Source organism: Bos taurus, chromosome 15 (assembly GCF_002263795.3).
Source record: "Bos taurus isolate L1 Dominette 01449 registration number 42190680 breed Hereford chromosome 15, ARS-UCD2.0, whole genome shotgun sequence".
In the NCBI taxonomy this organism is placed as follows: Eukaryota; Metazoa; Chordata; class Mammalia; order Artiodactyla; family Bovidae; genus Bos; species Bos taurus.
In genome coordinates, this window is record NC_037342.1 from 1,508,943 (window position 1) to 1,536,327 (window position 27,385).

General features: G+C 40.6%; 1 protein-coding gene across 3 annotated transcripts; it reads left to right on the forward strand.

The window, feature by feature from the left end:
• Positions 1-26,146, forward strand: ANKRD49 (ankyrin repeat domain 49). Of its 3 annotated transcripts, none has more exons than XM_059874948.1 (3): positions 1-132; positions 15,165-15,515; positions 16,228-26,146. In XM_059874948.1, the coding sequence occupies exons 2-3, from the start codon at positions 15,261-15,263 to the stop codon at positions 16,687-16,689; spliced, it is 717 nt and encodes a 238-aa protein (XP_059730931.1). In that variant the 5' UTR covers positions 1-132; positions 15,165-15,260; the 3' UTR covers positions 16,690-26,146.
• Positions 26,147-27,385: the final 1,239 nt, after the last annotated feature.

A 27,385-nucleotide genomic window follows, 5' to 3' on the forward strand; every position in this document is an offset into this window, starting at 1 on the left:
AGCGAGGTTCCTGGCGGCGCTTTTCCGACTATGAGGTGGGTAGCTCTTTCTCGTCTGGGGTCACACTTCCTGCTCGCTTGGCGCCACCTTTGAGCGCGTGAACCGAAAGGGGCGGGCCCCTGTGGACCCCTGGTGAGCTCTGCAAACCCGGCCGCGAAGTTTGGTCTTCGGTAGGGCTGGAGCAGTTTCTTCGGGCTTAGCGGTTTGGAAGGCCGCAGACGCGCCTCCGGGGCCTGTGAAGTGACCGGCCAGTGCCGGGGTGGCGACTGGTGGCCTTCTCTCACTGCCCTCCTCAGAGTGAACATTCGACTTCTAGTTTACAAGCCTTTCCCTGCGTCTCCTTATTGTCTCCGTGGACCCCAGGTTCAGCACATCTGTATTGCTTTGTGCTGACAATGCATTAAAAAAATAATAATAATGTGAAACTTTTGAATTAGAAAATCTGGGCCTTTAGTTCCATTGAAAGTTGTTTTAATCTTTATAAATTTGAGCGCCTTCGCCTGTCTAATGGGGCTTATCGCTCCACCTGTCACTGAGCTGTTTAGTAAGAGTTGACATACTTTGTGGAATGTGATCTTTAAAAAACATAACCTAGTTCCTCCTGTTGCAATATCATCAAGTAGAAATCTTGATCGACTGTTTAAATCTTGAATCAGGGAGATGCACCAGAGTTTGACTTTTTAAATTAAATTAAGAAATTTTTGTATGTAATTTATTTTACCTGGAACAGTAAATTCAAAATTTTAAAAGAGTTTTTATAAAAAGGAGAGGAGGGGCACAAGATCTGTGCTATAATGTTGCTGTGCTGTACTTACACTCTAGCTTAAGTCCTGTTCGACTCTTGTGACTATGGCTTGCCAAGCTCCTCAATCTATGATATTCTTTAGGCAAGAATACTGGAATGGATTTGCCATGCCCTCCTCCAGGAGATCTGACCCAGGGATCGAGCCCACCTCTCCTGAGTCTCCTGCATTTCAGATGGATTCTTTACTGCTTAGCCACCAGGGGATGCCCCAATAATGTTACTATGGATGCTGTAATTAATATGTGAACTTTACATTATTTACTGGTATTTATTGTTTAATGAATAGATGTATATTGCATTGTAAGCTTCAGAGAATAGCTTGAGAAAAAAGTGAAAATATTAGAATATAAAAACCTTTCTGATAGGGTCTCCTGATTGATCTGAAAAACTGAACTATCTTTGAAAATTCTTTAGTGCAGTCCTTTTTTGTGCATAGGGTCTTCCTTCTTGACTCATGGTAAAGAATCTGCCAGCCATGCAGGAGACCCAGGTACTATCCTCGCATGGGAAAGATCCCCAGGAGAAGGGAAAGGCAACCCATTCCAGTGTTCTTGCCTGGAGAATTCCACGGACAGAGGTGTCTTGTGGGCTACAGTCAATGGGGTCACAAAGAGTTGGCCATGACTCAGCAGCGAACACTGCATTGTGCTACAAAGTAACAGGTCCAGAGAAGGTATTAGTCATGAGTGATAGATTTAAACTTGACTTTAATGCTCTCAGCAGTAGTATTAAAATATAGTGATGCACTCAGTTCTGTTCAGTTCAGTTGCTCAGTCGTGTCCATCTCTTTGCGACCCCATGAACCGCAGCATGCCAGGCCTCCCTGTCCATCACCAACTCCCGGAGTTTACCAAAACTCATGTCCATTGAGTCAGTGATGCCATCTAACCATCTCATCCTCTGTCGTCCCCGTCTCCTGCCACCCTCCATCTTTCTTAGCATCAGGGTCTTTTCCAATGAGTCAGCTCTTCGCATCAGGTGGCCAAAGGATTGGAGTTTCAGCTTCAATATCAGTCCTTCCAATGAACATCCAGGACTGATCTCCTTTAGGATGGACTGGTTGGATCTCCTTGCAATCCAAGGGACTCTCAAGAGTCTTGTCCAACACCACAGTTCGAAAGCATCAATGCTTCTGTGCTCAGCATTCCTTATAGTCCAACTCTCACATCTGTACATGACCACTGGAAAAACCATAACCTTGACCAGACGGATCTTTATTGGCAAAGTAATGTCTCTGCTTCTTAATATGCTATCTAGATTGGTCATAGCTTTTCTCCCAAGGAGTAAGCGTCTTTTAATTTCATGGCTGCAATCACCATCTGCAATGATTTTGGAGCCCCCCAAAATAAAGTCAGCCACGGTTTCCACTGTTTCCCTATCTATTTCCCATGAAGTGATGGGACCAGATGCCATGATCTTAGTTTTCTAAATGTTGAGCTTAAAGCAAGCTTCTTCAGTCTCCTCTTTCACATTCATCAAGAGGCTCTTTAGTTCTTCACTTTCTGCCATAAGGGCGGTGTCATCTGCATATCTTGAGGTTATTCATATTTCTCCCGGCAATCTTGATCCCAGCTTGTGCTTCATCCAGCCCAGTGTTTCTCAGGATGTACTCTGCATATAAGTTAAATAAGCAGGGTGACAATATACAGCCTTGACGTACTCCTTTTCCTATTTGGAACCAGTCTGTTGTTCCATGTCCAGTTCTAACTTGCTTCCTGAACCTGCATACAGGTTTCTCAAGAGGCAGATCAGGTGGTCTGGTATTCCCATCTCTTTCAGAATTTTCCACAGTTTATTGTGATCCACACAGTCAAAGGCTTTGGCATAGTCAATAAAGCAGAAATAGATATTTTTCTGGAACTCTCTTGCTTTTTTCCATGATCCAGCAGATGTTGGCAATTTGTTCTCTGGTTCCTCTGCCTTTTCTAAAACCAGCTGGAACATCTGGGAGTTCACGGTTCACATATTGCTGAAGCCTGGCTTGGAGAATTTTGAGCATTACTTTACTAGCCTGTGAGATGAGTGCAATTGAATGGTAGTTTGAGCATTCTTTGGCATTGCCTTTCTTTGGGATTGCAATGAAAACTGACCTTTTCCAGTCCTGTGGTCGCTGCTGAGTTTTCCAAATTTGCTGACATTGAGTGTAGCACTTTCACAGCATCATCTTTTAGGATTTGAAATGGCTCAATTAGAATTCCATCACCTTCACTAGCTTTGTTCATAGTGATGCTTTCTACGGCCCACTGGACTTCACATTCCAGGATGTCTGGCTCTAGGTGAGTGATCACACCATCATGATTATCTGGGTCGTGAAGATCATTTTTGTACAGTTCTGTGTATTCTTGCCACCTCTTCTTAATATCTTCTGCTTCTGTTAGGTCCTTACCATTTCTATCCTTTACTGAGCCCATCTTTGCATCTTTTTCCACTGGTCATGTATTGGACTACAAAGAAAGCTCAACATGGAAGAGTTGATGCTTTTGAACTGTGGTGTTGGACAAGATTCTTGAGAGTCCCGTGGACTGCAAGGAGATCCAACCAGTCCATCCTAAAGGAGATCCATCCTGAGTGTTCATTGGAAGGACTGATGTTGAAACTGAGACTCCAGTCCTTTGGCCACCTGATGCGAAGAACTGACTCATTTAAAAAGACCCTGATGCTGAGAAAGATTGAGGGCAGGAGGAGAAGGGGATGACAGAGGATGAGATGGCTGGATGGCATCACCAACTCGATGGACATGGATTTGGTTGGACTCTGGGAGTTGGTGATGGACAGGGAGGCCTGGCGTGCTGCAGTTCATGGGGTTGCAAAGAGTCGGACATGACTGAACGACTGAACTAAACTTGCATGAAATGTTCCCTTGGTATCTCTAATTTTCTTGAAGAAATCTCTCGTCTTTCCCATTCTATTATTTTCCTATATTTCTTTGCATTGATGCATTCATTTGCATTGATGCATTCAATTAAAACTCGTGAAAATTAGGTAGAAAGAAGTCTGTATCTTAGGAGTATGAGTAACTCTAAGATTTCTCAGAATCCATTCCAAGCAAAATCAAGTGATAGCACTTTAATCATGTTAATTATGCAAATGTTTTAATGCCTGTGTATCTAAGTCGGACATAAATGTAAGTTAAATATAGTCCCTATTATTAAGCTAACAATCTCTTTAGAGGCTAAAACAAGAATATAGTGATAAGACAGTATGTATCACCAAGAAACAGGAGAAACTAGAGAGAGAGATCTAATATGCAGCCTCAACAAAGACTTAAGAGAGAGGCAACTTCTGGGAAGAGTCTTAAATGACTAAAAAGGTTTCAACAAATATAATTAGGAAGCTGAGAGATATTTTTAAAATATCTATTATACTCATTTTCTTTAAGTGGTGTTAAACTTTGATATGCTGTACAACTTTTTTATAATTAATGAATTCATTTTAATTGGAGGCTAATTACAATATTGTGGTAGTTTTTGCCATACATTGACATGAATCAGCCACAGGTGTACATGTGTTCCCCAATCCCAAACCCCCGTCCCACCTCTCTCCCCATCCCATCCCTTTGGGTTGTCCCAGTGCACCAGCTTTGAGTGCCCTGTTTCATGCCTTGAACTTGGACTGGTCTTCTATTTCACATATGGTAATATACATGTTTTAATGTTATTCTCTCAAATCATCCCACCCTTGCCTTGTCCCACAGAGTCCATTAGTCTGTTCTTTACCTCTGTGTCTCTTTTGCTATCTCGCATATGGGGTCATTGTTACCATCTTTCTAAATTCGATGTATATATGTGTTAATATACTGTATTGGTGTTTTTCTTTCTGGCTTACTTCACTCTGTATAATAGGCTCCAGTTTCGTCCACCTCATTAGAACTGATTCAAATGCATTCTTTTTAATGGCTGAGTAATATCCTATTATGTATATGTGCCACAACTTTCTTATCCATTCGTCTGCCAATGGACATCTAGGTTGCTTCCCTGACCTGGCTATTGTAAACAGTGCTGCAATGAACATTAGGATACACATGTCTCTCTCACTTCTGGTTTCCTCGGTATGTATGCCCAGCAGTGGGATTGCTGGGTTGTATGGCAATTCTATTTTCTGTTTTTGAAGGAATCTCCACACTGTTCTGCATAGTGGCTGTACTAGTTTTCATTCCCACCAACAGTGTAAAAGGATTCCCTTTTCTCCACACCCTTTCCAGCATTTATTATTTGTGGACTTTTTGATACCAGCCATTCGGACCAGGGTGAGATGGTACCTCATTGTGGTTTTGATCTGTGTTTCTCTGATAATGAATGGTTTTGGGCATTTTTTCATGTGTTTCTTAGCCACCTGTATGTCTTCTTTGGAGAAGTGTCTGTTTAGTTCTTTGGCCCAGTTTTTGATTGGGTCATTTATTTTTCTGGTATTGAGCTTCATGAGCTGTTTCTGTATTTTTGAGATTAATTCTTTGTCAGTTGATTCATTTGCTATTATTTTCTCCCATTCTGAAGCCTGTCTTTTCACTTTGCTTATAGTTTCCTTCGCTGTTCAAAAGCTTTTAAGTTTATGGGAGGTGGGTCATAGAGAATCTTGCTGTTATTTATGTTAGAGAGTGTTTTGCCTATGTTTTCCACTAGGAGTTTTATAGTTTCTGGCCTTACATTTAGATCTTTAATCCATTTTGAGTTTATTTTTGTGTATGGTGTTAAGAGTGTTCTAGTTTCATTCTTGTACAGGTGGTTGACCAGTTTTTCCAGCACCACTAAAGAGATTGTCTTTTCTCCATTAATATTTTTTCCTCCTTTTCCAAAGATAAGGTGTCCATAGGTGCATGGATTTATCTCTGAGCTTTCCATTTTGTTCCATTGATCTATATTTCTGTCTTTGTGCCAGTACCATACTGTCTTAATGACTGTAGCTTTGTAGTATAGTCTGAAGACAGGCAGGTTGAGTCCTCCAGTTCTATTCTTCCTTCGTTCTCAAGATTCTTTTGGCTATTAGAGGTTTTTTGTATTTCGATACAATTTGTGAAATTATTTGTTCTAGCTCTGTGAAAAATACCATTGGTAGCTTCATAGGGATTGCATTGAATCTATAGATTGCTTTGGGTAGTATACTCATTTTCAGTATATTGATTTTTCCGATCCATGAACATGGTATATTTCTCCATCTGTTAGTGTCCTCTTTGATTTCTTTCACATGTGTTTTATAGTTTTCTATATATAGGTCTTTTGTTTCTTTAGGTAGATATAGTCCTGTGTATTTTATTCTTTTCGTTGCAATGGTGAATGGAATTGTTTCCTTAATTTCTCTATTTTATCATTATTAGTGTATATGCAAGGGATTTCATGTATTAATTTTATATCCTGCAACTTTACAATATTCATTGATTAGCTCTAGTAATTTTCTGGTGGTGTCTTAGAGTTTTCTATGTAGAGGATCATGTCATTTGCAAACAGTGAGAGTTTTACTTCTTTTCCAAACTGTATTCTTTTATTTCTTTTTTTCTCTGATTGCTGTGGCTAAAACTTCCAAAACTATGTTGAATAGTAGTGGTGAGAGTGGGCACCCTTATCTGGTTCCTGACTTTAGGGAAAATGCTTTCAATATTTCACCATTGAGGATAATGTTTGCTATGCGTTGATCATATATGGCTTTTATTATGTTGAGGTATGTTCCTTCTATGCCTGTTTTCTGGAGAGTCTTTATCATAAATGGTTGTTGAATTTTGTCAAAGGCTTTCTCTGCATCTATTGAGATAATCATATTATTTTTATCCTTCAATTTGTTAATGTGGTATATCACATTGAGTGATTTGCAAATATTGAAGAATCCTTGTATCCCTGGGATAAAGCCCACTTGGTCATGATGTATGATCTTTTAAATATGTTGTTGGATTCTGTTTGCTAGAAATTTGTTGAGGATTTTTGCATCTATGTTTATCAGTGATATTGGCCTATAGTTTTCTTTTTTTGTGTCATCTTTTTCTGGTTTTGGTATTAGGGTGATGGTGGGCTCATAGAATGTGTTTGGGAGATTACCTTCCTCTGCAATTTTCTGGAAGAGTTTGAATAGGATAGGTGTTAGCTTTTCTCTAAATTTTTAGTAGTATTCACCTGTGCTTTTGTTTTTTGGAAGATTTTTTATTATAGTTTCCATTTCTGTGCTTGTGATGGGTCTGTTAAGATTTTCTATTTCTTTCTGGTTCAGTTTTGGAAGGTAATACTTTTCTAAAAATTCGTCCATTTCTTTCAAGTTGTCCTATTCATTGTCATATAGTTACTGATGCTGTTGCTAAGTCCCTTCAGTCGTGTCTGACTCTGTGCAACCCCATAGACAGCAGCCCACCAGGCTCCGCCGTCCCTAGGATTCTCCAGGCAAGAACACTGGAGTGGGTTGCCATTTCCTTCTCCAATGCATGAAAGTGAAAAGTGAAAGTGAAGTCGCTCAGTCATGTCCGATTCTTTGAGACCCCATGGACTGCAGCCTACCAAGCTTCTCCGTCCATGGGATTTTCCAGGCAAGAGTACTGGAGTGGGTTGCCATGATAGTAGTCTCTTATGATCCTTTGTATATCTGTGTTGTCTGTTGTGATTTCTCCATTTTCAGTTCTAACTTTGTTGATTTGATTCTTCTCCCTTTTTTACTTGCTTAGTCTGGCTAATGGTTTGTCTATTTTACTTATCTTCTCAAAGAACCAGCTTTTAGTTTTGTTGATTTTTGCTATGCTGCTGCTGCTAAGTCACTTCAGTCATGTCCAACTCTGCGACCCTATAGACAGCAGCCCACCAGGCTCCCCCGTCCCTGAGATTCTCTAGGCAAGAACACTGGAGTGGGTTGCCATTTCCTTCTCCAGTGCATGAAAGTGAAGTCGCTCAGTTGTGTCTGACTCCTAGCAACCCCATGGACTGCAGCCTACCAGGCTCCTCCATCCATGGAATTTTCCAGGCAAGAGTACCAGAGTGGGATTTTTGTTATAGTCTCCTTTTTTTCTTTTTCATTTATTTCTGCCCTAATTTTTGTGATTTCTTTCCTTCTACTAACCCTGGGGTTCTTCATTTCTTCTTTTTCTAGTTGCTTTAGGTGTAAAGTTATTTATTTGACTTTTCTCTTGTTTCTTGACTATGTTTTCAGTGCTATGAACCTTCCCCTTTACACTGCTTTTCAGTTCAGTTCATTTCAGTTTAGTCACTCAGTCATGTCTGACTCTTTATGACCGCGTGGACTGCAGCACGCCAGGCCTCCCTGTCCATCCCAACTTTGGAAGCTTGCTCAAACTCATGTCCGTTGAGTCGGTGATGCCATCCAACCATCTCATCCTCTGTCGTCCCCGTCCCCTCTCACCTTCAACCTTTCCCAGCGTCAGGGTCTTTTCAGATGAGTCAGCTCTTTGCATCAGGTGACCAAAGGATTGGAGTTTCAACTTCAACATCAGTCCTTCCAATGAACACTGCTTTTACTGAATCCCATAGGTTTTGGGTTGTCATGTTTTCATTTTCATTTGTTTCTGTGAAGATTTTGATTTCCTTTTTCATTTCTTCCATGATTTGTTGGTTATTCAGCAGCATGTTATTTAGCATCCATATGTTTGTATTTTTATAGTTTTTTTCCTGGAGTTGACATCTAATCTTACCGCATTGTGATCAGAAAAGATGCTTGAAATGATTTCAGTTTTTTTGAATTTACTAAGGCTAGATTTATGGCCCAGGATATGATCTATCCCAGACAATGTTCTGTATGCACTTGAGAAAAAGGTGAAATTCATTGTTTTGGGGTGAAATGCCCTATATTAATTGGGGCTAACTGCTCCATTGTATTATTTAAAGTTTATGTTTCCTTGCTAATTTTCTTTTGGTTGATCTATCCATAGGTGTTAGTGGGGTATTAAAGCCTTCCACTATTGTTGTGTTACTGTTAATTTACCCTTCTATACCTGTTAGCATTTGCCTTTTGTATTGAGGTTCTCCTATGTTTGGTGCCTATATATTTATAATTTTTATATCTTCTTCTTGGATTGATCCTTTGATCATTATGTAGTGTCCTTCTTTGTCTCTTTTCATGGCTTTTATTTCAAAGACTGTTTCATCTGATATGAGATTGCTGCTCCTGCTTTATTTTGGTTTCCATTTGCATGAAATATCTTTTTCCAGCCTCTCACTTTCATTCTGTATGTGTCCCCTGTTTTGAAGTGGGTCTCTTGTAGACAGCATATATAGGGGTCTTATTTTTGTATCCATTCAGCCAGTCTTCGTCTATTGGTTGGGGCATTCAACCCATTTATGTTTAAAATAATTATTGATAAGTATGATCCTGTTGCCATTTACTTTGTTGTTTTGGGTAGAGTTTATACACCTTTTCTGTGTTTCCTGTCTAGAGAAGATCCTTTACATCTATTGAAGAGCAGGTTTGGTGGTGCTGAATTCTCTCAGCTGTTGCCTGTCTGTAAAGCTTTTGATTTCACCTTCATGTTTGAATGAGATCCTTGCTGGGTATAGATATCTGGGCTGTAGGTTTTTCTCTTTCATCACTTGAAGTATGTCCTGCCATTCCCTTCTGGCCTGAAGAGTTTCTGTTGAAAGATCAGCTGTTATCTTTATTGGGATCCCATTGTGTGTTATTTGTTGCTTTTCCCTTGCTGCTTTTAATATTTGTTCTTTGTGTTTGATCTTTGTTAGTTTGATTAAATGTGTCTTGCGGTGTTTCGCCTTGGGTTTATCCTGTTTGGAACTCTCTGGGTTTCTTGGACTTGAGTGAATATTTCCTTCCCCATCTTAGGGATTTTTCAACTGTTACCTCCTCAAGTATTGTCTCACGCCCTTTCTTTTTGTCGTCTTCTTCCGGAATTCCTATGATTCGAATGTTGGGGTGTTTAACATTGTTCCAGAGGCCTCTGAGGTTGTCCTTATTTCTTTAATTCTGTTTTCTGTTTTCTTCTCTGCTTCATTTATTTCAACCATTCTATCTTCCACCTCACTTATCCTGTCTTCTGCCTCAGTTATTCTACTGTTGGTTCCCTCCAGAATGCTTTTGGTCTCAGTTATTGCATTATTCATTATTGATTGACTCTTCTTTATTTCTTCTAGGTCCTTGTTAAACATTTCTTGCATCTTCTCAATCCTGGTCTCTAGTCTATTTATTTTAGTTTCAAAAGTTTGTTTTCAAGATTTTGGAGCATCTTGACTAACATTATTCTGAATTCTTTTTCAGGTAGACTCCCTATCTTCTCCTTTTTTTTTTTTTTGGTTTAGTGGATGCTTATTATGTTCCTTTACCTGCTAAATATTTATCTGCCTTTTCATTTTGTTTAGATTGCTGTATTTGGAGTGTCTTCTGTAGGCTGGAAGTTTGTGGGTCCTCTTTATTGTGGACCCTGCTCCCTGTGGGTAGGGTTGTACTAGTGGCTTGTCAAGGTTTTCTGGTTAGGGGAGCTTATGTCTGTTCTGGTGGGTGAAGCTGAATGTCTTCTATCTGGAGTGCAATGAAATGTACAGTAGTGAGTTTTGGGGTGTCTGTGGGTTTGGTGTGACTTTGGGTGGTCTGTCTTTTAATGCCCAGGGCTGTGTTCCTGCGTTGCTGGAGAATTAGCATGATATGTCTTGCTCTGGAACTTGTTGACTCTTGGGTGGTTTTTGGTTTCAGTGTAGGTATGGAGGCTTTTGATGAGCTCTTGTCTGTTAATGGTCCCTGGAATCAGAGGTTTTCTGATGTTCTCGTGTTTTGGAGTTAAGCCTCCTGCCTCTGGCTTTCAGTCTTATTCTTACAGTAGCCTCAAGACTTCTCCATCCATACAGCACTGATGATAAAACATTAAGGTTAATGGTGAAAAGATTCTCCACAGTAAGGGACACCCAGAGAGGTACACAGAGTTACATAGAGAAGAGAAGAGGGAGGAGGGAGATAGAGGTGACCAGGAGGAGAAGAGGGGAGTCAAAAGGGGAGAGAGCAGTCTAGCCAGCAATCAATTCCCTAAGTGCTCTACACAGTCTGGAACACTCAGAGAAGTTTACGGAGTTCCATAGAGAAGAGAAGAGAAAAGGAGGAAGGAGATAGAACTGACCAGGACGAGAAGAGGGGGAGTCAAAACGGGAGAGAGCATTCAAGCCAGTAATCACAACCCTAAGTGAACATGGATACTGAAGATTAGATTCTTAAAGGTACAAAATTAATTAAAAAAAAAAAATACCAAGAAGCAAAGATTAAAAATATAGACTAGAGGTTAGACTCTAAAAAATATAATATTAAAAATAAAAAAAAGGAATCACAAAAATTATAAAAAATATATATATGAAATTTGCTTTTACAATAGGATCTTTTTTTTGCAAGGTAATAGTAGGTTATAAAAGTGAAAATTAAAGTAGTAAAGAACTTAAAAAAAATTAAAAAGTGATCATATAAAATATATTTAGGAATTTCTCTGGAGCTGTTGTGGGCAGTGTGGTGTGAGTTCAGTTTCAGATAGTTCCTTGTTCCAGCTTGTACTTGTTCTCAAGGTCTATAGGCCCCCTCTAATGCTTCACTTCAGTTCAGTTGCTCAGTCGTGTCCGACTCTGCGACCCGATGAATTGCAGCACACCAGGCCTCCCTGTCCATCACCAACTCCCAGAGTTCACTCAAACTCACGTCCATCGAGTCCGTGATGCCATCCAACCATCTCATCCTCTGTCATCCCCTTTTCCTCCTGCCCCCAATCCCTCCCAGCATCAGAGTCTTTTCCAATGAGTCAACTCTTCGCATGAGGTGGCCGAGTACTGGAGTTACAGCTTTAGCATTGTTCCTTCCAAAGAACACCCAGGGCTGATCTCCTTTAGAATGGACTTCTTGGATCTCCTTGCAGTCCAAGGGACTCTCAAGAGTCTTCTCCAACACCACACTTCAAAAGCATCAATTCTTTGGCACTCAGCTTTCTTCACAGTCCAACTCTCACATCCATACATGACCACTGGAAAAACCATAGCCTTGACTAGATGGACCTTTGTTAGCAAAGTAATGTCTCTGCTTTTCAATATGCTATCTAATGTTTAGTCAGTGTTAACTACAGGGTTTTAATCTGTTGCATGTGTCACTTCCGGAGCGGGTCCCTCTTCTTTATTTTGGCTTCCTCTGTTTGAAAGTCTCTTCAGTGTTTAATTTCTGCCCTGACACAAGGGGGCAAATGTGGTCACTTATTTATGCTCACTTGTTCAGTTGTGTTTTGGGGAGGGAGGAACCCTGCAAACAAATATCACTGGCATGTGTGGGGAGTGCTCACAATGTATGGACCACACTGGGTTTGCCCAAGCTCACAGCATGTTCTTTCTTTCTTTCTGCAGCTCAGGCTGCAGGGTGCTCTGCAGGGCACTGTCCAAAGCGGGCCCTGGGTTTCATGCACTTTCCAGGTCTAAGCCCCTCGGGTTCAGGTTCTCGGGTACTCCACAAGGGCACAGACTCTGTTGGGCATGTGTTTTGTGCCCTTCCCAGGTCTGAGCAGCTCAGGCGACCAGGTGCTTGGCGAGCACACTGTCCCCGGTGGGCCATGCATCTGAATCACCTCTCTGGTCTTGGGTGTGCCATGTGTCTCCTCTGGGAAGCTGATCTCAGGCTATGACCCTCCTGGCAGATGTCAACCATTCAGGATCCCAGGAGACATGGTTAGCAATTGGGGGCCTGCTCAGTTCGGTGCAGGATGCTGGTCTCTGAGGCCGAGATTGGAGCAGCCCCTTGCCTTCTGGCTCTGGCCGTTGCCTGCCTGCCTCTCTGCCTCTGGCGGGAAGGGAACTGTATGCAGCTGGCTAGCTCTCCTTTGGTGATTACTCAATCCTTTGCTCTGTGAGTGGGCCAGGCTGCACATTAAGTTGGAACATTTCACAGGAAAGTGTTTTTTTTTTTTTCTCTCTCTCTCTCTGGCTATCCCACAGTTTGGGCTACTGTCTCACATTAGCTCCCTCAGATTGTCCTCAGAGCATTCAGGCCTGGTCCTTACCTTAAGCATGCAGCCCGCGCCTCCCTTTCCAGCCTCCGGTCGAGAATCTGGGCTACTTCTCTGCTGGGAGTTGTGGTTAGGCACCTATTCTGTGGGTTTTTGGTTTTTTTGTTTTTTTTTTTCTTCCTGGTTATCTTGCCCTCTGAGATTCTAAAACGCCCCATAGACCCGCTGTTGGGGGGGTTTCCTGGTGTTTGAAAACTTCTCCTTCATGACTCCCTCCCTAGGATGGGTCTCCGTCCCTAACTCTTTTGTCTCTCTTTTTGTCTTTTATATTTTTTCCTACCTCCTTTTGAAGAGAATGGGTTGCCTTTCTGGGTGCCTGGTGTCCTCCGCCAGCATTGAGAAATTGTTTTGTGGAGGTTGTTCAGCATTCAAATGATCTTTTGATAAATTTGTGGGGGAGAAGGTGCTCTTCCTATCCTATTCCTCCTCCATCTTGGGACTGCCCTCCTGCATAACTCTTTAAGCTTATATTGTTTATAAATTATTATGGCAACCTAGCAGAATAAATATCATTTCCTTCAGGAAGCCTTCTGTAATCCCTTGGTGGTGGTATTTTAGTCACTAAGTTGTGTCCAACTCTGCAAACCCATGGACTGTGGCCCACCAGGCTTCTCTGTCCATGGGATGCTCCAGGCAAGAATACTGGAATGTGTTGCCATTTTCTTCTCCAGGGCATCTTCCCAACCCAGAGGTTGAACCTATGTCTCCTGTGTTGGCAGACAAATTCTTTACCACTGAGCTATCAGGGAGGCCCTCAGTAATCGCATAAGACTGGGTTAATTACGGTCTTCCTGTATATTCATTGTATCTGGTTACAGTCTTATCATAGTACTTAATGCTGTTTTTGCCAGTCTTCCTGACTAGATGATAAACTTCATGAGGTTAAGACATGGATCTTGTTCATTATTGAATCCCAGTACCTAGAGACTGGCGGGCTTCTGAAGTGGTGCAGTGGTAAAAAAAAAAAAAAAAAAAAAAAAACCCTGCCTGCCAATGTAGGAGACAAAAGAGAAGCAGGTTTGATCACTGCATCAGAAAGATCCCCTGGAGAAGAAAATGGCAACACACTCCAGGGATTTCTAGCCTGGGAAATCCCTTAAACAGAGGAGCCTGCCAAGCTATAGTTCAGTTCAGTTCAGTCGCTCAGTCGTGTCCAAGTCTTTGCAACCCTATGAATTGCAGCACGCCAGGCCTCCCTGTCCATCACCAAATCCCAGAGTTCACCCAAACCCATGTCCATTGAGTCAGTGATGCCATCCAGCCATCTCATCCTCTGTCGTCCCCTTCTCCTCCTGCCCCCAATCCCTCCCAGCATCAGAGTCTTTTCCAATGAGTCAACTCTTTGTGTGAGGTGGCCAAAGTACTGGAGTTTCAGCTTTAGCATCATTCCTTTCAAAGAACACCCAGGACTGATCTCCTTTAGAATGGACTGGTTGGATCTCCTTGCAGTCCATGGGACTCTCAAGAGTCTTCTCCAACACCACAGTTCAAAAGCATCAATTCTTTGGTGCTCAGCTTTCTTCACAGTCCAACTCTCACATCCATACATGACTACTGGAAAAACCATAGCCTTGACTAGACGGACCTTTGTTGGCAAAGTAGTGTCTCTGCTCTTTAATATGCTATCTAGGTTGGTCATAACTTTCCTTCCAAGGCTACAGTTCAGGGGGTCGCAAAGAGTTGGGCATGATTGAGCCACTAAGCACAAGCACATAACACCAAGAGACTAGCACATGCCAGGTTTTTTTTCATCTTTGTTGAATGAAGGAGTGAATGACAGCCAAAATCCTGTTTCACAACAAGAACCCAACTAAGAACAATAGTTGTCTGTCAGTGAATAGGACTACTTTTTAAAGCCATGAATTTTCCTCAGCCAGAAATTGTTTAAGTAGAAAGAGGATGATCATTATAGATGTCATGGTAAAGATACCTGCATTGATGAAAGATTGGGACATGTGTTCTCTGGGGACTATTCCATCTCTAAGAATCTCTGATTCTTGGAAGTAGTTTTTAGGAAATACAAATTTTTGCTTCTTTTCTATAGGATCTATGTGTCTAGTTTATAAAAATGGTGAATGTTCTCATTTTATTGTATTAGTTATAATTTAAAAACTTCAAGCATTAATCAACTGTTAGTGTAATATAACATAGTATCTAAACCAGTAGATTCAAAATAAGTCAGAGTCATAACTACTGACTTAGAGGAAAACAATAAAAAAAATGAGTATTAGGCCATTAAAAATAAAGATAACTGAAATCTGTCAGCTCCAATATTTGATGAATGTAAAGAGTATTAATAAACACCAAAAAGTTTAGACAGAGTATATTTGTGTATGTTTGCAAGACTTATTTATGCTATTAATAAAGCCTCAATTACTGGTTTGTTCCTAATTTTTGTGTTTGTGTTTTCAGATCTTGATGAATAAAATAAAGCAGACATAATCATCTCTGGAGAGATTATTTATAGCCTGGTGTTTTAAATGATTTATATTTAAAATAGTAGTAAAAATGGAAAAAGAAAAAGTAAATGATGAAAAACCAGACCCAGAGAACTCCTTGGACTTTTCTGAACACTTCAACCAACTTGAACTGTTGGAAACACATGGACACCTTATTCCCACTGGTACCCAAAGTCTCTGGATAGGGAATTCTGATGACGATGAAGAGCAAGATGAAAAAACTGAAGAGTGGTATCAACTGCAAGAAAAAAAAATGGAAAAAGATCCAAGCAAATTGCTTCTTTGGGCTGCTGAAAAAAATCGGGTAAAAAAAAAAAAGAAAAGAATGGTTAGAAAAGAAACCTTAGTTTAGTCGAAAAACTACTAGATTGGAAGCCAGAGGACCTGTCCCTGAAGCTTACTTTTTCCTCAGACCAAACTGAAAAAAAATCACTTCATGAAAGCAGGTGTCTGAGGTTATTTTAGTTAGAAGGAATTGAGCTTCTTAATCTCTAGATTTCCTTTTTAGCATTGTTTTCTACTGATAAAAGTTTATGTTTTAAAGTTTTATACACACACACACAAAAAAAGTTTTATACATCATGCATATTGGTGTGATAATCCTACTACTGAAAGATCAGAACATAATGTCCCCTTATTATGTTTTCTTCACAAATGAAACATAACATATCAAACATGATTCTAGCCTGTATTTTTCATCTAACTGTAGCTTTAGTGCAGTAAGCCTTAATTGGACTAGGAGTAAACGTATGGATTGGTTTTCAGAGAATCACGTTCATAAAATTAAGTTTATGAGGGAAAAAAAAGCCAAAAGAATTTATAATTAACACTGACTTGTTCATTGTTAAATCGGTTGTCCTCCTCCCCACGAGAAATCTTAAGTTTATTTTACAGTCATCTACTAACAAGGAAGTTTTCATTTAACTTAATTAAATCTAACACCACTAGACTGTTTCATGTTGTTTACTGTTTTGTTTCATGTTGGGTTTGTGAAAGATCTCCTGTTTTATTCTCAGCTGACCACAGTGCAGAGACTGCTTTCAGAAAGGGCTACCCACGTGAACACTCGAGATGAAGACAAGTACACACCGCTCCACCGAGCAGCCTACAATGGACACTTAGACGTGGTCCGGGAGCTGATTGCACACGGGGCGGATGTCCATGCGGTGACCGTGGATGGCTGGACACCCCTGCACAGTGCCTGTAAGTGGAATAATGCCAGAGTGGCTTCTTTCTTACTGCAGCATGATGCAGATGTCAACGCCCAAACGAAAGGCCTCCTGACCCCCCTACACCTTGCTGCTGGGAACAGAGACAGCAAAGACACCCTAGAGCTCCTCCTGATGAACCGCTACATCAAGCCAGGTCTGAAGAACAGCCTGGAGGAAACAGCATTTGACATCGCCAGGAGGACCGGTATCTATCACTACCTCTTTGAAATTGTGGAAGGCTGCACAAATTGTTCACCTCAGTCTTAATAACGGTTCTAATAATTTTCTTAAGTTTCTAAGTCTGAGTGCCTGCTTTGTGTGAGATGTGAAATATCCCCATTGTACAAAGTTGACATCAAAAGTCTTAGGACAGTAATTCAGTGGTACTCACGATACTATCCCTCCAAGTGAATTGCCTGACCTTGATGTCAAAATGTATTTGAAAGTTGTTTGGATTTATATTTAATGATTTCCATGACGTTTGTGATTTTTACCAAATCATTTTAACTTGTCTATATTGAAAAACTTGTCAGAGGTTGTACAGAAAACTAATGATATTTTTGGTGCTGATCCAAGAGAAATGTATTTTTACATTTACAATATCCCCCATCCTAGAGCTTTGTGGAGTATTTAGTATATCAACATGTATTTTTATAAGGTCAAGTAACTCAGAATTTTATTTAAAAATCTTAAATATACTGGTGCAGTTCAGCTGTCTTCTCTGCATCACCATAGCCATTTGCTTTCACTGTAAACCGTAAGAATGAACATATTAGTGACTTGAATCTTCATAAGTTTAAAAAAAATTGAGAAACCTAGATCTTTGTTTTTTATTAATAGAACCATAGATGTTTAATCTACGAATGTTATATACTGCCTCTCCTTCCACAATCCACACAATCCTGTGGACCCTCCTACCTCACCCACCCTGGTCAACCTACATAATCCTTATTCTCCTGGTGAGTCATCACAACCCTTAAGACATGCGCACAACTATACCTTGGTCCAGGTGATCATAGCCTATTTGCCATCCAGCTAGTTTTACCTGTCTGGTCCTGCTGAGCCAGGCCCTGCTCACCTCATCTTCCAGGGTCACAGGAAGGGTTCTTTTCCAGGATCCTCATTTTATAGAAGCCACACAAAGTCAAAGTGACAAGGGAAAAGGAATTCTAAGATGATTATACTGGGGCAAGAACTGCAAAGTGGCTCAGGCGTTTTATAAAAGCCACGTTGTAGATAACAACAAAAGCGTAAGTATAAATATTCTAAAAAAAATAAATAAAGGTTTTAAACAACCAAGAAAAAGCGTAAATAATTCTTATACCTGTGTGTATCTTATCTATCCGGCATACATTTGTTTAGCTTTGACTCTGTCCATCTCTCCAGCAGCAGCTTCCTGTTCCTTTACCCTTCTGTGACTAAAACAAGAGTTATCTCTCAACTTCTCAGCACCAGAACTGACACACTGGGGAAAGGGAGCTGAACTAATGGGCCTTTTCTTTGGTTATATGTGTGTATGTGTGTATATAAACATATATATATGTATATATAGTTTTTTATTTTCTTTTTTTCTTTTTGGCTGTTCTGCGAGGCTTGCAGGATCTTAGTTCCCCAAGCAGGGATTGATCCTGCATCCTTGGCAGTGAAAGCTCAGAATCCTAACCACTAGACCACCAGGGAATTCCCTCTATGGTTATATTTTTTTTAATGTCCACCAAAGTATTTGTCTCTTTTGACCCAGTCCATGTGACCCAATTACCTTAAACTAAGTAACAACGTAATTTAATCAAATATATGTGGCAGTTTTTAGGTTAAAAGAAGATTGGATCATCTCAGAAAATTTAAAGATGACATATGAACTGAATCATTGTGACAGTGATTTTGACACTTAGGAGAGCTTTGGTTATTTTGTGATCTCTGGCTAGGACATAACTCTATTTCAGGGTATCAATACCTTTGATATAAGGGTTTTGGCGATAAATGAGAGGTTTATTTCTGTTTAATCTGACCTAATGTAGTGATGCCAAATGACAAGGTATAGCTGATAGAAATGACAGTAGAATAAGACCCCAACTACCCCCATTAGACGGAATGAAGCAGGACAAAGACTAATAGAGTTTTGCCGAGAAAATGCACTGGTCATAACAAACACCCTCTTCCAACAACACAAGAGAAGACTCTATACATGGACATCACCAGATGATCAACACCAAAATCAGATTGATTATATTTGCAGCCAAAGATGGAGAAGCTCTATACAGTCAGCAAAAACAAGACCATGAGCTGACTGTGGCTCAGATCATGAACTCCTTATTGCCAAATTCAGACTTAAATTGAAGAAAGTAGGGAAAACCACTAGAAAATTCAGGTATGACCTAAATCAAATCCATTATGATTATACAGTGGAAGTGAGAAATAGATTTAAGGGCCTAGATCTGATGGATAGAGTGCCTGATGAACTATGGAATGAGGTTCATGACATTCTACAGGAGAGAGGGATCAAGACCATCCCCATGGAAAAGAAATGCATAAAAGTAAAATGGCTGTCTGAGGAGGCCTTACAAATAGCTGTGAAAAGAAGCAAAAATCAAAGGAGAAAAGGAAAGATATAAGCATCTGAATGCAGAGTTCCAAAGAATAGCAAAAAGAGATAAGAAAGCCTTCTTCAGCAATCAATGCAAAAAAAAAAAAAAAATAGAGGAAAACAACAGAATGGGAAAGACTAGAGATCTCTTCAAGAAAATTAGAGATACCAAGGGAAAATTTCATGCAAAGATGGGCTCGATAAAGGACAGTAATGGTATGGACCTAACAGAAGCAGAAGATATTAAGAAGAGATGGCAAGAATACACAGAAGAACTGTACAAAAAAGATCTCACGACCCAGATAATCACGATGGTGTGATCACTCACCTAGAGCCAGACATCCTGGAGTGTGAAGTCAAGTGGGCCTTAGAAAGCATCACTACAAACAAAGCTAGTGGAGGTGATGGAATTCCAGTTGAGCTATTCCAAATCCTGAAAGATGATGCTGTGAAAGTGCTGCACTCAATATGCCAGCAAATTTGGGAAACTCAGCAGTGGCCACAGGACTAGGTCAGTTTTCATTCCAATCCCAAAGAAAGGCAATGCCAAAGAGTGCTCAAACTACCGCACAATTGCACTCATCTCACACACTAGTAAAGTAATGCTCAAAATTCTCCAAGCCAGGCTTCAGCAATATGTGAACTGTGAACTTCCTGATGTTCCAGCTGGTTTTAGAAAAGGCAGAGGAACCAGAGACCAAATTGCCAACATCCGCTGGATCATGGAAAAAGCAAGAGAGTTCAAGAAAAACATCTATTTCTGCTTTATTGACTATGCCAAATCCTTTGTGTGGATCACAATAAACTGTGGAAAATTCTGAAAGAGATGGGAATACCAGAGCACCTAACCTGCCTCTTGAGAAACCTGTATGCAGGTTAGGAAGCAACAGTTAGAACTGGACATGGAACAACAGACTGGTTCCAAATAGGAAAAGGAGTACGTCAAAGCTTTATATTGTCACCCTGCTTATTTAACTTATATGAAGAGTACATCATGAGAAACGCTGGGCTGGAAGAAGCACAAGCTGGAATCAAGATTGCTGGGAGAAATATCAATAACCTCAGATATGCAGATGACACCACCCTTGTGGCAGAAAGTGAAGAGGAACTAAAAAGCCTCTTGATGAAGTGAAAGAGGAGAGTGAAAAAGTTGGCTTAAAACTCAACATTCAGAAAACGAAGATCGTGGTATCTGTTCCCATCACTTCATGGGAAATAGATGGGGAAACAGCGGAAACAGTGTCAGACTTTATTTTTTGGGGCTCCAAAATCACTGCAGATGGTGACTGAAGCCATGAAATTAAAAAACGCTTACTCCTTGGAAGGAAAGTTATGACCAACCTAGATAGCATATTCAAAAGCAGAGACATTACTTTGCCAACAAAGGTCCGTCTAGTCAAGGCTATGGTTTTTCCAGTGGTCATGTATGCATGTGAGAGTTGGACTTTGAAGAAGGCTGAGCGCCGAAGAATTGATGCTTTTGAACTGTGGTGTTGGAGAAGACTCTTGAGAGTCCCTTGGACTGCAAGGAGATCCAACCAGTCCATTCTGAAGGACATCAGCCCTAGGATTTCTTTGGAAGGAATTATACTAAAGCTGAAACTCCAGTTCTTTGGCCACCTCATGCGAAGAGTTGACTCATTGGAAAAGACTCTGATGCTGGGAGGGATTGGGGGCAGGAGGAGAAGGGGACGACAGAGGATGAGATGGCTGGATGGCATCACTGACTCGATGGACGTTAGTCTGAGTGAACTCTGGGAGTTAGTGATGGACAGGGAGGCCTGGCGTGCTGCGATTCATGGGGTCACAAAGAGTTGGACACAACTGAGCGACTGAACTTAACTGAACCCCATTAGACTGCTCAACAAGGCTACCTGATTACCTGAAAGTCACAGAGCCTATGGCTCCTTTTTTACTTGCAAATGAGTTGCATTCGTGATTTTATATATATATATAAGCTTTCCCTATGAGTATGACTCCAAAGGAGCTGCTTTATTTCTAAGAAAATGAGATATGACTTCTCCCTTTTTTTCAGTCTTCAATCACTCAACCAGTCCTAGGGAGCAAATTTCTACATATTAGAGAAATCCCTTGCATCCCTGAGGGTGGAACTTGTATTATTTACTTCCTTTATACCTTCCATGGTGGTTTTTAAATTTTATTTATTATTATTTTTTCTTTTTTAATTGAAGTATACTTGACATAAAATATGTATTTCAGGTATATAACAAAAGTGATTTTTTTTTTTTTTTTCTTTTTGGCTATGCTTCATGGCCTGCGGGCCTTGGTTCCCCAATCAGGGATCTAGCCCACACCCCTCACATTGGAAGTGCACAGTCTTAACCAGTGGACCACCAGGAAGTCCCAACAAAGTGATTTGATACTCTCCTTAGTGTTTTCTGACTCCTCAGTCCACAGAAGATGTGCTCTAATCATGCTTTTCACTACTCAGTGGACCCTTGAATACACATTTGTATCGTGCAGGTCCATTCATAAGCAGTACTACACAACCCATGCTGAAGAAGGAAATGCCAACCCACTCCAGTGTTCTTACCTGGAAAATCCCACAGACAAAGGAGCCTGGTAGACTACAGTGCATGGGGTGGCAAAGAGTTGGGCACAATTGAGCACACATGCCTATGTGCACACAACCTATGCAGTTGGTTAAATCTGTAGATGCAGAACCACAGATACAGTTCCAATGAGAAAGTTCGATTTTTGGTTATGCAGAGGGTCAGTACCCCAATCCTTGTGTTTAAGGGTCAACTCTGTATTAGCTGTGTTTACCAGTTGAAGAAGACTAAATCATTTCCAAACAAAATTTTCACTAGTCTCACATAGTTTATCTCAAGAACTTTTTAAAAAATAAAATCTGTTTTGCATAACAAGGCTTAACTGTAACTATGTGCTTGAGGAACTTTGTCATTGTTCAAGGGACAGTGACCCACAATGAAATTAGTTGACTTTGCTTTTATAAATCTTAAATGTGCTTCTCCAGGTCCCAAACATTTGTTCTGGCTCATAGCTTACAACAGTGAAAAGATTTAGCATTTTTATACTATGGATGTGAAAGCATCCTTTTGTTTCTCTTCATTGGCATCTATTATTGCATTTACCACTATGCTAGAAGATCATGATCAAAAGAGGCCCAGAGGGGGGCAAAAAAAAAATGTCAGAGAAATAAAACTTGGTCTAAGACCTATGTCCCATACCAAAATGAAATTGCATCAGTTCTCCATTCCTGATAAAAACAGGTGCCATCTTCACCCTACCATAGGAATTTACAGCACTGCTTTGACTCAGGGAGGTACCAAACATGATCACAAAATCATTGATAATGGCTTACTTCATTAGTTACCATGGGATGCTCCAGTCCTTCTGTAAGTTCATAGAATGACCATTCAACTTGTGTAAGACAGAGTGCTTTCTCTAGAGGGAATTAAAGATCCATGTTTATTAAGTTCATAAGACAGTAAACTAAGAAGGATTGAGTGTAGGTAGCATATTGATATTTTAAATTCCTAAAAGTTTCCCTTGGAAATCCTACAATTTCAGTCTGGGAACCTAAGTGGAAATTATTAAAATCATTGCTACTACATAAAACATAATGTGAGCCACATAGATAATTTTTTTTCTAGTGGCTGCATTAAAAAATGGGTGAAATTAATTTTAATAATTTACATCATCTAACCTGATACATCCAAAGCACTCATTCCAGTATGATACACATATTTTTAAATTATTGAGATATTTTACTTTTTTTATATTACATCTTCAAAATGCAATGTGTATTTTATGTTTTTACTCAGTCAGTAAGTCATGTCTGACTTTTTGTGACCCCATGGACTGCAGCATTCCAGGCTCCTCTGTCCTCCACTATCTCCCTGAGTTTGCCTAAATTTGTGTCCACTGAGTCAGTGAGGCTATCTAATCATCTCATCCTCTGCCCAAGAAAATACCTGCCATTGCTTCTAGTGTATTTTATGGCACATCTTAATTCAGATGACCCCATTTGACTAGTGGCTACTTTGTTCAGCACAGGTCAAGATGCCTGAAACTTTCCCTGGAGGCAAAGCAGAAGGCTAAGAGGAAGAGCAGGAAATTTTGAGCCAGATAAATCTGTGTCCAAATCATGATTGCCTTTTGGCAAATGACCTGTTTTCTCACATGTAATATGCAGATAGTATCTATCTTGTTACAGTTTTGTGAGGAATAAATGAGATGTAATATAGAAAAGGTATTTCCTTTCCCGAACATTTCAAGCAGGAATGCCCTTTCTATTTTAGGTATTTGGATCCTTGAAGATCCCAAAGTTCTTCCTTGATATTCCTATAGTTCTTTCTCATGACTTTAGTAGGATATGCAACAAACAGTTTCTTTCAAGAATCCAAGCAAAATGCCTTCCTGTCTTCAAAGGCCCTTGCCAGATGTCAAGGCCTCCAACAGAAGAAAAAACTTCAAGGAATAAGAAAAGGCAAAGAATTTCAGCAGCTAATTCAATTTTCAGTTATACAGAGGGTCAGCACCCCAGTTCTTGTGTTTAAAGGTCAACTCCATATTACCTAGCTAATTACAGCTAATTTTAAGGACTTGAAGGAAATGAGATTCTAAGAGAAAATCTGTTTGCACTGTGGACCCAGAGCCTTGAAACTCAGAATACTTTACTGCTCATTCCATATGTGGAACTTTCTGGTACTTACCAAATGAGTGGTTCTAAATTGATACCATTTTCCCTTTTCATGATGGGTCTTATTAATGCTGAGCAAATGCAATAAAAGCACTCATATTTGGTTTATCACTTTAATTATTCAATCAAGCCTCAGGAACATCTAATAGTCCTCACCATGAATTGAATGACATAGCCCCATCTGCCAGTGGATCTCAGAAAAGCAGAAATTTGTAGGCCCGAAACTGTGTTTAATGAAAGAAATGGCTTATGAAATCTAAAAGCAAACTACTACCTAATTTGTTTTCTTGTTTCCCTTTCTATTATAACATGTTCAGCATTTTGTCTCTGCTAGACAGTGCTTGGAAGTTAGGAGAACAACACTGAAGAATAAATGTTCGTTCATAAGCACTTACTCGAGTGGTCATTGGAACTCCTTTTTCAGACACAGCTGTCTTAAGGCAATTTTTAGCAATAAAAACCAAATGAAAATGTGAGTCTGCCTTTATTAAAAAATCAGGTGTCTCTCAGTTCAGTTCAGTTCAGTCGCTCAGTCGTGTCTGACTCTTTGTGACCCCACGAATCGCAGCACGCCAGGCCTCCCTGTCCATTGCCAACTCCCGGAGTTCACTCAGACTCACGTCCATCGAGTCAGTGATGCCATCCAGCCATCTCATCCTCTGTCATCCCCTTCTCCTGCTGCCCCCAATCCCTCCCAGCATCAGAGTCTTTTCCAATGAGTCAACTCTTCGCATGAGGTGGCCAGAGTACTGGAGTTTCAGCTTTAGCATCAGTCCTTCCAAAGAAATCCCAGGGCTGATCTCCTTCAGAATGGACTGGTTGGATCTCCTTGCAGTCCAAGGGACTCTCAAGAGTCTTCTCCAATACCACAGTTCAAAGGCATCAATTCGGCGCTCAGCTTTCTTCACAGTCCAACTCTCACATCCATACACGACCACAGGAAAAACCATAGCCTTGACTAGACGAACCTTTGTTGGCAAAGTAATGTCTCTGCTTTTGAATATGCTATCTAGGTTGGTCATAACTTTCCTTCCAAGGAGTAAGCATCTTTTAATTTCATGGCTGCAGTCACCATCTGCAGTGATTTTGGAACCCAAAAAAATAAAGTCTGACACTGTTTCCACTGTTTCCCCATCTATTTCCCATGAAGTGATGGGACCAGATGCCACGATCTTCGTTTTCTGAATGTTGACTTTTAAGCCAACTTTTTCACTCTCCTCTTTCACTTTCATCAAGAGGCTTTTTAGTTCCTCTTCACTTTCTGCCATAAGGGTGGTGTCATCTGCATATCTGAGGTTATTGGTATTTCTCCGGGCAATCTTGATTCCAGCTTGTGCTTCTTCCAGCCCAGCATTTCTCATGATGTACTCTGCATATAAGTTAAATAAGCAGGGTGACAATATACAGCCTTGACGTACTCCTTTTCCTATTTGCAACCAGTCTGTTGTTCCATGTCCAGTTCTAACTGTTGCTTCCTGACCTGCATACAAATTTCTCAAGAGGAAGATCAGGTGGTCTGGTATTCCCATCACTTTCAGAGTTTTCCATAGTTTATTGTGATCCACACAGTCAAAGGCTTTGGCATAGTCAAAAAAGCAGAAATAGATGTTTTTTCTGGAACTCTCTTCCTTTTTCAATGATCCAGCAGATGTTGGCAATTTGGTCTCTGGTTCCTCTGCCTTTTCTAAAACCAGCTGGAACATCTGGAAGTTCATGGTTCACGTATTGCTGAAGCCTGGCTTGGAGAATTTTGAGCATGACTTTACTAGCATGTGAGATGAGTGCAATTGTGCCGTAGTTTGAGCATTCTTTGGCATTGCCTTTCTTTGGGATTGGAATGAAAACTGACCTTTTCTAGTCCTGTGGCCACTGCTGAGTTTCCCAAATTTGCTGGCATAGTGAGTGCAGCACTTTCACAGCATCATCTTTCAGGATTTGAAATAGGTCAACTGGAATTCCATCACCTCCACTAGCTTTGTTCATAGTGATGCTTCCTGAGGCCCACTTGACTTCACATTCCTGGAAGTCTGGCTCTAGGTGAGTGATCACACCATCGTGATTATCTGGGTCGTGAAGATCTTTTTTGTACAGTTCTTCTGTGTATTATCAGCCTTACCTAATCGTTTTCAATGTAATGCACAAGTAGAATAACCTCAAATGGTCTTCTTTATGAAAGTTTCTGTATATCCAGTCGTGCTACACTGAGTCGCTGTGATAATAATGACTTTAACTGTGTGCAGGCTGTGCTGTAGGACTCACATACATTGCTTCATGTGAGCCTCACAGTAACTCTCAGAGATAGGATGCCATTGTATATACAGGAAAGTGGGCTTATGGAGGTTAAGTAAATTGTCATGCAGTTAGTGAGAGATGGAGATAAGTTTCAAGCATGTCTTTGTGATTCTACCACCATTGATCTTTGTAAAGCTGATTAAAGAAGATATCCTTTGGTGCACATTGAGTTTATTTTCTTTGAACTGTTTACAGAAAAGTTTGTTCAAACATTACCGCTTTTCACATGAGTGTTACTATCTCAGTATCACCAGTTAGTTTATCAAATAACCATAACAAAAATTCAGTTTTCTTTCTTTTCCATTTTCTTTAAGATTATTTTTATGTAGTCAGTTTACAGTAGTGTTTGAGTATATAAAAAATTACTATTCTTAGGAGAAAGGGCTTCCGTGGTAGCTCAGCTGGTAAAGCATCTACCTACAATGCAGGAGACCCTGGTTTAATTCCCTAGGTCGGGAAGATCACCTGGAGAAGGGAGTGTCTACCCACTCCATTATTCTTGCCTGGAGAATCCCATGGACAGAGGAGCCTCGCAGGCTAGACTGTTTCACTCTCAACCCCACCTGGGAGAACATTCTGGGTGCTGAAAAATTCCCACTATGAAACACTCTTCAGTACTATCAGCTCCTGACACAACACGTGAATTTTCTGGCTGAAGCACAGTGCTCAGATCTCCTTCCCAAGAGCTCCATCTGCTAGAACACCTAGGTTCATAATTCCTTGTGTGATTATTTCAACTCAACACACAGAGAACAACCAGGTCACTCTACTTCCATCATCCAAGGTTGTTTGACTCAAGTGTATATCTTCAGTGCTGAGACACTGCAAGGAAACATCAATTCAGTTCAGTCGCTCAGTCGTGTCCGACTCTTTGCAACCCCATGAATTGCAGCAGCAGCAGGCCTCCCTGTCCATCACCAACTCCCGGAGTTCAGTCAAACTCACGTCCATCGAGTCGGTGATACCATCCAGCCATCTCATCCTCTGTCGTCCCCTTCTCCTCCTGCCCCCAATTCCTCCCAGCATCAGAGTTTTCCAATGAGTCAACGCTTTTCATGAGGTGGCCAAAGTACTGGAGTTTCAGTTTTAGCATCATTCCTTCCAAAGAACACCCAGGACTGATCTCCTTTAGAATGGACTGGTCGGATCTCCTTGCAGTCCAAGGGACTCTCAAGAATCTTCTCCAACACCACAGTTCAAAAGCATCAATTCTTCGGCACTCAGCTTTCTTCACAGTCCAACTCTCACATCCATACATGACCACAGGAAAAACCATAGCCTTGACTAGACGTCATGCTGGGTGTCAAACTGGCAACTGGGCTCTGCTAGCAAGAAGTCTGCTCTCATCCTATGAAAGCAAGAATGTGTCATTCTTAAACCCACCTAGGGAAACACTTTGG